General features: G+C 43.7%; 1 protein-coding gene across 1 annotated transcript in view; it reads left to right on the top strand.

The window, feature by feature from the left end:
- Positions 1-14,275, top strand: part of LOC138958574 (polycystin family receptor for egg jelly-like) — a gene marked incomplete in the record, with an annotated part of 112,216 nt that overhangs the window by 89,797 nt on the left and 8,144 nt on the right. Inside the window, 14 exon segments of the mRNA XM_070329774.1 lie at positions 1,676-1,869; positions 2,324-2,604; positions 3,039-3,266; positions 3,631-3,732; positions 4,329-4,444; positions 4,855-5,020; positions 5,521-5,802; positions 7,303-7,476; positions 8,404-8,528; positions 8,954-9,146; positions 10,220-10,355; positions 11,184-11,437; positions 12,405-12,576; positions 13,636-13,786. Coding sequence (XP_070185875.1) covers positions 1,676-1,869; positions 2,324-2,604; positions 3,039-3,266; positions 3,631-3,732; positions 4,329-4,444; positions 4,855-5,020; positions 5,521-5,802; positions 7,303-7,476; positions 8,404-8,528; positions 8,954-9,146; positions 10,220-10,355; positions 11,184-11,437; positions 12,405-12,576; positions 13,636-13,786 — 2,574 coding nt within the window.

Here is a 14,275-nt window from a genome sequence, read left to right as displayed (position 1 = left end):
AAACAAAACAAAAAGGAAAACTATTTACAGAGCATGGTAGATGTTTATTTTAGGTGGTTTAGTGTGTTGAGGTCATGTGTGGGTGGTGCTCCCCTCCAATTGCATCGACCACTGAAAAGCAGGCAACTGCCATTTATGGTTGAGTATTGTGTACCACTTTGCTGCATTTTGTGTGTGCAATATGGACGTTTGAATCGTTTTGTATTCAACGTTATCCTACTCTCACACTTGCTTCAATGAAGATGAACGTTAGGTGGACCAGCACGGTTGGCCTAGTGGTAAGGCGTCCGCCCCGTGATCGGGAGGTCGTGGGTTCGAACCCCGGCCGGGTCATACCTAAGACTTTAAAATTGGCAATCTAGTGGCTGCTCCGCCTGGCGTCTGGCATTATGGGGTTAGTGCTAGGACTGGTTGGTCCGGTGTCAGAATAATGTGACTGGGTGAGACACGAAGCCTGTGCTGCGACTTCTGTCTTGTGTGTGGCGCACGTTATATGTCAAAGCAGCACCGCCCTGATATGGCCCTTCGTGGTCGGCGTGGTAAGCAAAACAAACAAACAAACGTTAGGTGGTTGAATTGTTCCTGACTGTCTTATTTGACAGGCTGCGTGCAAAAATAGGAACAGACAGAACGCCTATGGGCCTTTTAAAGGCACGGTCGTTCCCATGGAAAAAATTGGGCTCAATATCCCAGGCTTGTACACGGGATTAGACTATTCCTCCACTTGGACACATACCAAAGATTTTGTTTGTTTGCTTAACGCCCAGCCGACCACGAAGAGCCATATCAGGGCGGTGCTGCTTTGACATTTAACGTGCGCCACACACAAAAGACAGAAGTCGCAGCACAGGCTTCGTGTCTCACACAGTCACATTATTCTGACACCGAACCAACCAGTCCTAGCACTAACCCCATAATGCCAGACGCCAGGCGGAGCAGCCACTAGATTGCCAATTTTAAAGTCTTAAGTATGACCCGGCTGGGGTTCGAACCCACGACCTCCCGATCACGGGGCGGACGCCTTACCACTAGGCCAACCGTGCCGGTCCATATACCACAGATCAACATCCTGGTTGCTTCCTGTGCAGAGTGGGAATTGTTTGATGAATTCATTGCCCAGTTTAACACTAGTGGCTTTAATCAAATTAATTCACTAACAATTACAATTTCGTACAGAAAGCACACACGTACGCTGTTGATTACTGGTATGTGTTCAAGTGTCGGGATGCATTGTTCTTTTCAATGTTACAGCCTGGCAAGATCTGAGATGGTGAGCCCGATTGCCTTCACAGAAAGGAGTGTTCCTTTATTTCCTAGCGCGCCTTTTCCCTTTTATCGTTGTATTAAATGTCTTGGTAATATTTTATCAAAACCGTCCGATTAAAAACAAAAGCCAGGCTTAGATGTGTCGAAGACAATTTTGTTTAATTTTGATGTATTAACTCTGATGGACAATTTACCGATTGTTATTGTTTTTGTTTTTGTTCTCGGTGTCCGTGTCGTTGTCCTTGGCCTTATCCAGACCAATCTTAAAAAAGACAAATCAGGTGTCAGGTTCCGCATACTAATTCTCACTTCACTCATATCGTTTATATTCAGAGCAACTATGCCACTGTGTTTCTTAGTTCTTATGATTAACTCTATTCCTCATTTGGTTGTTGATTCTCTTGTCCAGCCCGTTATTGGCGAGTTGGAACAAGTTCCAACTGCACAAGACGTCCTCAGAGTTTCCTGGCTCCTCCCTTCACGCTGAGATCTGCCCCACCGACCCTACTGTCCAGTACGTGGTCGTGGTCAACTTTGGTGAGGTGCCGGACCCGGAGCTAGGCCTCTGCAACAAGTCCTTCCTGGTCCCTGCCAACATGAGTGGTCAGTTGGTTTAAACAGTGTTTATTCAGTTAGGCCAAACACAAAAACATGTTGGTTTAGGGTAACGTGACCCCCCAAGTTTTTTTTTTAGTTGACCTCATAAAAATATGAAAACATCACAAACACCATTTTGTCGCAAGCTCTTGAATTGTATTGAACGTTTATATTAGTTGTTACAAAGTTTAATAGCAAGAGTGTCAATGTTTCCCGCAGACTGAGCTTCAACAAAATGGGAGAAAATGTTTGAGAAATAAAAAAAAGTGTTAGGGTCAGCAGGAAAAAATAGGGCCTTACATAAATTCATGCCATGGAGTGTATGTAATAATAAAGGAGCACAAAAAGATAAACTTGATAAAGATGACGGCTTCGTTAGACAATCAACGTAATCTCGTGTGGAAGAAAGCGTCTGTCGCACGACCAAGTCTGAATAGCAGGTAATGTGCTGACGTTTCAGATCCCGACAGGCCCACATGCTCGAAGATCTACATGGATAATTTGGAGATGGCTGACTACGTTGGGGAGGTCTACCTGGGTTTCAGACAGCTCACGACTGAAGAGATGGGCATGGATGTCTCCAACTGCACTCAACTGCCCGCCTGGGGCAACGGTACCGACGGGTCCAACGAAAGCGCCACCGGGTCTAATTTTACTGGCAACTACACACTCAAGCTGTTTGGTTCTGGCTGCTACGCCATCACTCCTGGCGATTCGGACTGGTCCACCCTAGGATGCCGGGTGAGGAGGGTTTTGTGTTTGTGTTTGTGTGTGTGTGTGTGTGTGTGTGTGTGTGTGTGTGTGCGCGTGCGTGCGTTGGTGTGTGCGTGCGTGCGTGCATGCGTGTGTGCGTGCATGCGTACGTATAGAAGTGGGGTGTCAGTATAACATCTTGGGAAATCTATTGTGAAAATCACGTAGATTTGTCTACCTGCATCTATGCGTCGATTTTCTCTATCTCCCTCGCTTATTTCTCTCTCGTGTTTGGTCTTGTGTTCTGATCTTGGATTTGTTTGATTGTGCATATAGCCTTTAACCTTTTCTGAGCGTAAAATAATGTCCAGCATGTTTAGCCTATGAAAGGTAGCACCCTCAGTCGTCTGACAAAGACACAGACCTTTCTACTCGCAATCAAACTCAACACAGACACTTCATGAATGGTATTGCCATGACAGGTTCACCAAGATACAGACGACTCCATGACGGTGTGCGAGTGCACCCACTTGACCACGTTCGCCGGAGGCTGGGTAGTGGTGCCAAACACCATCGACTGGAACTACGTCTTCAACAACTTCGACTTCTACTCCAACCCCACGCTCTACATCACTGAGATCGTCATCCTCACTGTCTTCATCGTCGCTTTCATCTGGGCTCGCCGCAAGGACAGGAAGGATTTGGAACAGGTGAGGGACACAGTTGCTGTGCATCTCGTTAAGGCGGTCCTTGGTTGAGGGAAAATTCGACTTCGCGAAGTCTTTTTAACCGAACTCAGAACTCAAGTTCCGGGCGGCCAGCTTCGCCAAGTATTCTTCGCGTAGTCGACTTCGCTCGCTTAATTTGAAGATTAAAGGACAAGCTTTAAGACATCGTACACCGATTGTCCCCAGAAATAGATTTTTTTTCTAAGATTTGTCCTACTTGGTTTCGCCCTAAACGTTGGCTGTCTGTTTTCATCGGACCAACTGTTAAGGCAATTCCAGTGTTTCTTGATTCTGTTTTGAACAAAACAGGTGTGAATTGTCGATAAACCGTTTCTCTCTTTCGCAGCTTGGAATCGCCCCTCTGATGGACAACGACTCCAAGGACAAGTACTACTATGAGATTGTTGTCGTCACAGGCATGCGCAGAAACGCCGGAACTGATTCCAAGGTAATGAAGATAGACATTGATGCTCTGCAAACAGCTTTCAAAAGCTATAACCTATGTATGTCGTCTAAGTCGAATGCTATGAACTGTTTTTAATTATTGAGAAACAAATATTTTCAGTTACTGCTGGTGCTGTACTTAATTAATCCAGCTAAACATTAGCATCGTAAAATAAATCAAGTCATCAGGTGAAAAAACTCCTATATAACTGGCACTAATACGTAAATGTTCACATTGCAGGCGTTATATAGGTGGACTGACCATGCAGCTAGCACACCAACCAACAAACACATTACAAAAACACGAATATGTCCAGGAATACAAAGGCGGTATGGAATATAGTCCCCGTAAGCTAGGTTTGGTATTGCCATGTTAAAATCTATCAGACAAATTGTGGTGGACAGTCCCAGCCGGGTTGACCTATATGCGATCCTTGGGTTACTAACTATTTCTTGTTGCAACACAACATATTCTGACTGTGAGCTCTGCACCCGAAAAAGAGCATTTTATTTATGAGGTCAGCACTCCCGTGACGTTCATCACTCGATCGATCGCCTGCAAAAACCCTCTTCACAAACCTGTGTTTGTGCTTCTCGCAGGTGTACTTCATCCTGTCCGGGGAAGATGACGAGACTGATGTGCGTGAGTTCAGCGACCACAAGCGCAAGATCTTCAGACGTGGCGCCACCAATGGCTTCTTGATGTCTTGCCCCAGGTAAATGTCTTAGCTGTTTTTACCTTGCGATTGATGTTTATTTTTTATTTTTCATTTTGTTTGCTGCTGCTGCTGCTGTTGTTGTTGTTGTTGTTGTTGTTGTTGTTGTTGTTGTTGTTTTTGGTCTTCATTTTTTAACTTCTTGTAAAGTAGTCGAGGACATCGTGAGGAACTATAATTCAACAACCCTATGTAGGTACATGAGAATGACACCCACACATAAAGTGGAAACGACACATCGGTGAAAATGATATATCAATCATCACGCAGACTCCTGCATAGTGCGACTCTTGTTGCTGCTAGCTAACTACCTTTCTACTGGGAGGAATTGCATAGAACTTATGTAAAAACAACAACATTGTTTTAAATTCATACACAAAAAATTCACTATGGCCATCTGTCTACTCCAGACCCCTTGGCTACCTGAACTACGCCCGTATCTGGCACGACAACTCGGGCAAGGGCAACATGGGCAGCTGGTACCTCAACTACATGATCGTGCGCGACGTGCAGACGGACGAGAAGTGGGTCTTCATCGCTGACAAGTGGTTTGCCGTGGAGGAGGACGATGGACAGGTCAGTCGATCTTGATGACAGTTTGAACTGATATAAATTTACATTCTCATAGATACAGTCCGACCTGCCTATGACGACCACCCTAGTTGAAACTTATATTTAAATTTTCAAAGATACATGCATTTATATTGTGCAGTGTAGCGCAACTAAGTTGGTCAAGTTCTTTTTAGAAAAAAAAGAAAGATATGTTATTGGAACGTTTAATTATGGACAAAACAAACCGTTACGTTCACTTATCTTGGACCCAGCCGTCGTTTAAGTGGACAGACAGACAAACACTTATTTATATACAGAAAATAAACTCATCTGACAAATTGTCCAGAAGCTCGCTGGGAAGACGCAAGCGAGACAATTGTTTTCTTTTATTTTTCTCAAAAATAAAACATTCCAATAACATACCTTTCTTGGTTTTTTTATTCTGAATTTTGGAACGTTGGCAGTCTGTTAGTTTATGGATTGCAAGTTCTTTGTACACTCTCTCCTCCTTCTTGTGTCACCAGGTGGACCGCATCGTGCCAGTAGCGACGCGCGAGGCCATGACGGAGTTTGGACACCTGTTCGCCGAGCGCACACGCAAGAACCTGGCGGACGGACACCTGTGGTTCTCCGTGGTGGCTCGTCCCCCGCAGTCGCGATTTACCGCCGTCCAACGAGTGTCGTGCTGCCTGTGTCTGCTGTATGCCAGCATGCTGGCCAACGCCATGTTCTACAGATCGGACGGCGAAGAGAAAGGCGTGTCCAGCGGCATCACGTTTGGACCCTTCAGCATCTCTGGTGCACAGGTGAGCTGAGAAATTATAACCATTAATCTAAACAACGAAGTGACTGTGGTGAGATGAACCAAGTTAAAAAACAAAGGATTTCTGTACTCACCGATACAAGAACACCACAAGACGATACGAATTTTCGCTTGTAAAAGCTTCATCAGGGGAAGAAAAAAAATAACGGAACGAACAAGGTTTTAAAGGAAATAGAAAGATAGCATGAATGCTTCGCTTTGAGTAGAAATTGTTATCGTCATATTAAGATAAAATTTATTTTAAAAAAAGAACAGTTCGATGTGAGTAGATATTAGCATTAACATAAAGATATCAAAATAGGAGTATTTATCCAGAACAAAACAAACAAAAAAGCAAAAAGAGGGTACGAATTTGAAAGCAACATGTGAACGCAAGATTCATGAATTCTCTTGACACGTTGTTAGGCCTAATAGTATCAGAAACCAAGGAAACTATTTCATTCAAATTTGGTAAGTGCCGTCTTCTCCACAGTAGAGTTGACATTCGTGGTTTTGTGGTTTTTGTTGGGGTTTGTTATTTTGCCTTGAGGCTTCACAACGGTACCTGGTTTTGTTTTTTCTTATAGCATGATATATTTCAGCAAAGCGTTTCCTAATACAGCTCAGTGACTGCAAGTTTTATCTGCCTTTAATATTGAGAGTGTGACTGTCCTGGATTATTTCTTGCGAAGGTTTATTAAAACTAAGACCATCACCAGCCAGGTTTGTTCCTTACAGATGACCACGAGGACTGAGAGTATTAATACTAAGCATACACCCCTTCCCCTGTCAACGATTAAGTCGATCGTCACAGATCTGTTTAGGTTGTGCACGGAATCAGAACATCCTTCCAATTGAAGACATACCAGCCTGAGTCCGTTCTGAGCACAGTGGGAATTTGTTTTTTTAACTATTGCATGTTGACACTGGTGACGGTTAAGACATTATTTCAATAACACAATCCCCACTCTGCATAGATCCCCCCGCGGGTTAGGGGGAAGAATGTACCCGATGCTCCCCAGCATGTCGTAAGAGGCGACTAACGGATTCTGTTTCTCCTTTTATCCTTGTTAAGTGTTTCTTGTATAGAATATAGTCAATGTTTGTAAAGATTTTTAGTCAAGCAGTATGTAAGAAATGTTAAGTCCTTTGTACTGGAAACTTGCATTCTCCCAGTAAGGTGATATATTGTACTACGTTGCAAGCCCCAGGAGCCATTTTTTGATTAGTGCTTTTGTGAACAAGAAACAATTAACAAGTGGTTCTATCCCATCTCCCCCCTTTCCCCGTCGCGATATAACCTTCGTGGTTGAAAACGACGTTAAACACCAAATAAAGAAACAACTCTTTACAGAAAGCAGGCAGGCTGTTGGTTTTGACATGAGCTCGTGCACGTAGGTAGAATGATGTTCTTATCCCACGTAAAAGACTGGACAAACTATGGTGGTTTACGTGATTGTTCGCACAAGAAGAACGGTGCCTTTAACTATTTTGTTTCTTGCAGATTTGGATCGGTATCATTAGCAACTTGATCGTGTTTCCAGTCAACTTCATCATCATCCTGCTGTTCCGCAAAGCTCGCCCACGAAAGCTGAGACCCTCACGTGTCGATGAGGCCATCAAGACTGCCTTCGACGGACCTAGGACTACAGCTTCTGTCAATGACGTCAAACCTGAGGTTCGTAATGACGTCACGATGTTGGTGGTGTAGGATAACACGAGACATGGGGTCAACACTGACGTCATTGCATGTGTGCAAAGTGTGACTAGTGCTGAAGGATAACTACTAGTTGATGAGATATTTATGAGATAGTAATTAAAGTCACGATGCCAGTAAAGTAAGCTGTTCAATTGTGTTGATGCAGGCTTGACCTTCGTGTGCAAACAAAACGGTCAGCACTGCTTATGATGAACAAATGTCTCATTTTTTTATCAATGGCATTACAACAAAACAAAGCTTTGAAGTGATGTCAAAGAAATGATAAATTAAGCATTGCTAAATTCACGTGGTATCACAAAGTATGCTACCCTTGTTAATGACACCATCAAGACCATTTATTATGCCCACACGACTAAAACTTGTTGGTACTGACGTCACATCTGGTGCACACGTCACACGCTGTTACTGATGCCACACCGGATATCTGTGAAGACTTCACGCTGTTACCAGACATGGTACTTATACGCGATTTCGAGGAAATTAGTTAAAGTAAAAATATCATATCCGAAAGCTTTGGTTTTGCATATTGTTTCAGGAGAAAACCAGATACTCTTGCACTCGAGTCAAAACTCAAACGTTTTCAGAGAAAACCGCTCTCAGCTCATTACCCCGCCTTTAACTGTTACTGAAGCATGATAGCGTCTGGCATAAACGCTCTGACTATCTCTGTACACAGGTGATACCCGACCCCACATACACCCCGTTGAAATGAACCTTGTGTTTAGTCAATACAATATAATAATATTTTGTAATCGTTGACAGGCAGGTAAGACGTGTCGAAGAAATGTTTTTTTGTTTTAAAGTATTAATTTTAATGGACGATAAAGTGTTGTTATTGTTATCATTGTTTTGTTAAAATGTCTTAACGTCTTACGTCTAACGCAGGTGAGCAGTATCTTCAGCGTGAGTCGCCCTACCTCCGCCATGACCAGCCCTAAGCCACGCCCCGAGTCCTCCATGTCACGCCCTGGTACCTCCCTCTCTGCACGTGCTGATGGCGCTCTGCCAAAGTAAGTTGGCGTAGCAACGATTTTCTTGTTTTAGTGTTGGAAAGTTTAAATGTAAGTATATTGTATGTACAGTACGTGCCAATGTATATTTGTAAACATGTGCTTATATATCTAAAAAAAAAAAAAAAGATCAAATTTAAAAAAAAAGTGTAATCCGGTATAAAGTCTAACCACAATCTTCTACTTCGTCTTCGTTCTTGGGCTGAAACTCCCATTTTCACTCATGCTTTTTTGCACGAGTCGATGTTTACGTGTATGTCCGTTTTTACCCCACGATCTAATTTAGCTCTAGTGTAAAATACTCCGATGCAGAAGTCGAGGTAACGTCCCTATCCTTGCCCTAAAGTCGGGGGTTAAACTATACCATGCTGTTTTGAGAAGTGTTTACACAATCTACAACAGTCTTTTCCCATGTATTTTTCCAGCAAGAAGCAGAAGAAGAGCTTGCCCTGGTGGTGCCGCATCGTGGCCTGGGTGATTCTGATCCTGACCACTCTCCTCTGTGCCGCCTTCGTCACCTTCTATGGTATCAGCTTCTCCGACGAGGTCTGCAAGAAATGGATCTCCTCCATGCTCATCTCCTTCTTCATGTCCGTCTTCATCACCCAGCCCATCAAGGTGAGTTACGTGTGTTAGATGCGTATGCTTAGACCGCGAATTAGGAAAGGAACAAGAGACTGCAGGTGAGAAGAAAAAGAACAAGATAACAATGACAATGTGCTTACCAGAAACATGGACAATAAACGACAACAAGAAATTCCTCGCAGGTAGGAAAAACACCCCCGTTGGTCAAAGGGAAATAACCATTCTCACTGCACCCATTCTAACTGCCACCAACTGAGAAGGTTATTTCCCTTTGACCATGAATATGTTTCTATATAAGTCCTTGTAGAATCTTAATCCACCAATAACTCCCTAACCGTGTGTTTGACTGGTCCCAATTTTTGTAAGGACCGTCTCAGGAATGTATAGAACCTGTTCACCAAGTTTGGTGACGATCGGTCCGTTCATTCTTGAGATCTATATGCGAACACAAACACACAAACACACAAACAAACAAACACATCGAGTGAAACCTATACACACCCCTATACCGGGGGTGTAAAAAAGAGGTTGTTCGAAACCGGTCCTCTTTTTTCGTCGTTTATGGCGAGTAAAATGTCATTGTTCTCTTGTTCACGAACTAGGAGTTTAAAAGGTGTAGAAGCAAACACAAGAAAGATATACCGACCTGTGTCAGAGGCATGAGGTCTCCTCCATGCTGGCGTCCTTCTTCATGACCATCTTCGTGACCCAGCCTATCAAGGTAAGTATTGTGTTTGAATGTTTAAGAGCAAAACGAGGCGCGTGAAGCGATATCAAAACATGTAGTCTATCTGTCGGCCTTAAACCAAAACCAAACATCTATACAGAAAACCCGAGATCAGCAAACATCAAGACTAGTAAGGCCTGGCGAGCGGAAACCCGATGCCCGAGACTGGACGAGCTGGTCTCGACAAGACAAGAAAACATATGACATAATTTGCATAAACCGCTTTTCTTTCATTTTGAGCACAAAAGAGGGGTTAATTTAAAATCACACAATCGAAAGACTATCCAGATATTAGTATCCATTAATCGTGGAAAAGAGGGCTATTGCTGTCCGAAACAAATTCTGTCAAACACTGACAGAGATATGTCTTTTACCCCAGGTGTTCCTGATCGCCATCTTCCTGTCGCTGCTCGTCAAGAACCCAGGGGAGGAAGACGAGGAGGACGAAGCGCTGGACGAGGAGACGACGAGACTGGCCAAGGACGAGATCCCTCTGCACGACATGAACGCTGACAGTCAGTCATTCCTCGCATACTTTCCATCGTCTTAAAAGCAGATATTATACTCTTTTTTTTCTTTTCTTTTTTAACCAAAATATGACAGTTTACACAGATCGAGACAGTCCTTTTTTTCTCCGACACCGCGCTAGCAATGACTGTCGATCTGTGTCAAATGTCATATTTTCGTCAAAAATAGAATTAACATTTAATATGTTACAAATGAATCGATCCGTTTCTTTCAAAAGTCCTTTAACTTTTAACTGTTGCACGCTCAAAAACATGCACTCTCTTGTAGTCTCGTCGAGCCGCCCAAATAGGACTTTTAGTAAGCCTCTGCCGTCACATGTAACAAAGAAGGGAAATCAAATGTTTCACCTGATACATTTGGAATCACAGTGAAGTTATGGCAATGTTCTGTTTTGCTACAAGAGGCGGCTAGACGTGGAGAGGTGTACTGAATAAGCAATCCGTCCGTTTCATCACAGAAATATCCAAGGACATACACAATTATACCCTTGCTTGATTTCAGTAAGTGTTGTAGAATATGCTTTTTGGGGAGGGTAATTTCGTTCATGACCAATACAATTAACAAGTGGTTTACAGTCAACCGAAGTGGCACCATTTTGCTATGTGTTCGAAAGAGCTAAATGCCGTCTCTTCCTTCGATAACTGTTTTGCTAATGTTGATTACTCGTATGATTTTGCAGTTCCAATTAGCACACATAATTTAACTATACCTTTCAATGTTTCCAATGTAAAGGCAACCCACAACAAACCAATTAACCCAGCAAGCCAGCAATCGCTGTACCAATTAAATACTTCTGTCTTTAATTAAATCCACAGCCTACGGCGCAGCCCGCCCGCGCAAGATCGGCTACAAACCTCCGGACCGCAAGGAGCTGGACGCTGCACGTGAAAGACGTCTGAAGGAGATCCAGATGTGGGCCATCGTGCGCGAGGTGGTGGTGTACTCCTTCTTCCTGTGGATCCTGCTGGTCATCAGCTACCGTCAGCGCAACGGGGACACCTTCCTTTACAAGGACACCATGGAGCGGGTCTTCATCAAAAACAACGAGTCTGATATTGACTTTGGCAAGGTGAGAGGGCTTGGGGTGGCGAGTTGTGTGGGTTTTTTAGGTGTGATGATGGGTTGGGGGGTGGCTGTGTATGTGGGGTTAGGGGATGTGAATTTGTGTGTGTGTGTGTGTGTGTGTATGTGGGTGTATGTGGGTGTGTGTGTATGTGTGTGTATGTGGGTGTGTGTGTGTGTGGGTGTGTGTGTGGGTGTGTGTGTGTGTGAGAGTGTGAGCGTGGGGGCGGGGATATCTGTCTGGATGCATGTCTGCCGTACGACTGTCAAGCCCTCTCCTCCCCCCCCCCCCCCCCACTTCCTGTTTTCGTCAATCCTCTTTCATCTGTGCTAATGCGGGCCTGTTACACGACACCTGAGATAGACGAAGTTCTCAAATGTCGTATAGTTGTGTTCTTTCATTCTACGTGGCCCGTCCTCACAGCAGCAGACAACAACTCGTCAAATTGAGTTCGAGGATTTATTTTGCATTCCATACATACAATGATACATCATAGCAGAACTCAAAGTAGAAGCATCCAACATACAAATCGCGCTGGCCTATATAGCAAATACTCAATCTCCAGAATATTCCAGACCAAACATGATACAATTAAAATTAGATGAACTGTCCATGGACTAGAATAGTGACATTCTCTGTGACGTACATCAAAAGCGCCGACGCACTTAATCCGAGCGAACGCCACGAACCCACGACTCAAAACAACGTGGTAAACAAATTGTTTGGACAGGACTAGAAACTTCGACTGCATTCTCGTCCAAACATGAATATTGTGTTTACAAAATATAATATCGGTACTTTCCCGCAAAGTACAAATAAGTCAACTATATACAACACACAAAACTAAACCAAAGTTCAGCAACGGTAGCGTTTTTTAACAGGGCCACTAAGTGAAACATTTATCTACCTCGTTTTCTTCCCCTTCACATTTGTACACACGTGACCCTTTTAACCCCCCCTTCTCTGATGACAGATCCGTAACCAGGACGAGTACTGGAACTGGACTCGCTCCGGCCTGGTGAACGGTATCCGCGCTGGTGCCTACTACAACGACTACCCACCCCTCATGTTGCGCGGCTTCGTCAACGACAAGGTCTCCAAGATCCTGGGCTACGCCACTATGAGACAAGTCCGCATCAGACCAAGTGAGTATAAGTGTGGAGGCGAAAACAATACAATGAAAGCTTCATTTTCAGGCCTCTAAAAATGTTTAAAAAAAAATAGGGTCTTAACAAGGAGGGAGCCTTAAAATGGAGGTAATTTTACAGGGGATATGAACAGAAAATCTGAAAAAAGCATGTTCTTAAAAGGGGGGGGGGGGGGTGTGTGTGTCTTAAATTGGTTTTTTTTTAAAGGGGGTTCCATTGTAAAACTTCTGCTACAATATCATCTCTGAATCGGCACCTGCCTATCTTTCTGAACTGGTCTCTCTCTACACTCCCTCTCGCACCCTTCGTTCTTCTGATGATGCTCGACTTCTCCGTCAAGGTCGCTTTAAACGCAAGGCTCATGGCTTCCGCACGTTTTCGTATTATGGACCTCAGTTATGGAATTCACTCCCCTTTCAATTACGTCACTCTCCATCCATTTCATCTTTTAAGTCCAATTTGAAAACTCACTTGTTCCAACAACACTACGGATAGTTCCTTAGTATAGAGTCTGGGTATGTGAGATGTGCATGATGTGTTGTTTGAATCTGACAGTGATTGTATGATTTTTGTATACATGTATTGTTGTCGCGCGCTTTGAACTTCTGATAAGGCGCTTTATAAATGCCCGTTATTATTATTATTATTATTATTATAAAACGTTAAAGGCACATTCCTCTTCTCCTGTAAGTGATCTTGTGCACCATCCCAGATGTATCCAAGCGTGTACATGAAATAAAAGCATTCTTTTGCGTCGGCAAGTACCAAAATTCAACAGTTTGGCTGCTGCTGCCTGTGCAATGGTTTTTTTGTGTTTTTTTTTTGAGTGGATGCTTATTCTACTAAATAATCTCAAGGAGAAAAAAAAAATCAAAAAAAGCAGCCAGGTTGTTGATATTTTGCGAGTGTTTCAGTGAATGGGTTCTCTTATTCACGTTTATATAACGACCCCCTGTCTATAACGGCTATTTTTGGTCTATCACTTGAGTGGTCATTGAAGACAGGTTTGGCTGTGGCATAACTACTGATAAAACCCTTCGCCTGTGATGCTTACAGGTCTGTGTGAGATGGACGAGCGCATGCTAGAGGTGGTCAGAGAGTGTAACATCGAATACGAGATCTCGGGGCAGGAGGAGGCCACCTTCGACAAAGGCTGGGTGCCCAGGACTGACAACAGCACTGTCAATGACACCGACCCCTGGTACACGTAAGTGTACATGATTTGTCTGTTATGAGTCAGGAGTTTGGTTTCAAAGAGGGGATCTCTGCACTGTCAATGACACCGACTCCTAGTTCACGTACATGCACATGGCTTTTCTGTTATACGTAAGGAGTATTGTTTAACGGAGGGGACCTCTGCATTGTCAATGACACCGACCCCTGGTACACGACAGTGCACATGACTTTTCTGTTATTAGTCAGGAGTTTGGTTTCAAAGAGGGGATATTGAACGTGGTGTGCACTGTCAATGACACCAACCCCTGGTACACGTGAATTCCACAGGGCCATTTCTGTTGTATTTGGTAGTAAATGTGTGTAGTGTGTGACAAACAGGCAGACAGATTGACAGACAGACACGACAAAGGCAAAGAGAGACACACAAAACAAAGAGAACAAGAAATTCCTCCGAGGTAGGAAAAACACCCCCGTTGGTCAAAGGGAAATAACCATTCTCACTGCACCCATTCTCACTGCC

Source organism: Littorina saxatilis, linkage group LG2 (genome assembly GCF_037325665.1).
Source record: "Littorina saxatilis isolate snail1 linkage group LG2, US_GU_Lsax_2.0, whole genome shotgun sequence".
Classification (NCBI taxonomy): domain Eukaryota; kingdom Metazoa; phylum Mollusca; class Gastropoda; order Littorinimorpha; family Littorinidae; genus Littorina; species Littorina saxatilis.
This window is presented reverse-complemented; position numbering and strand designations above follow the sequence as displayed.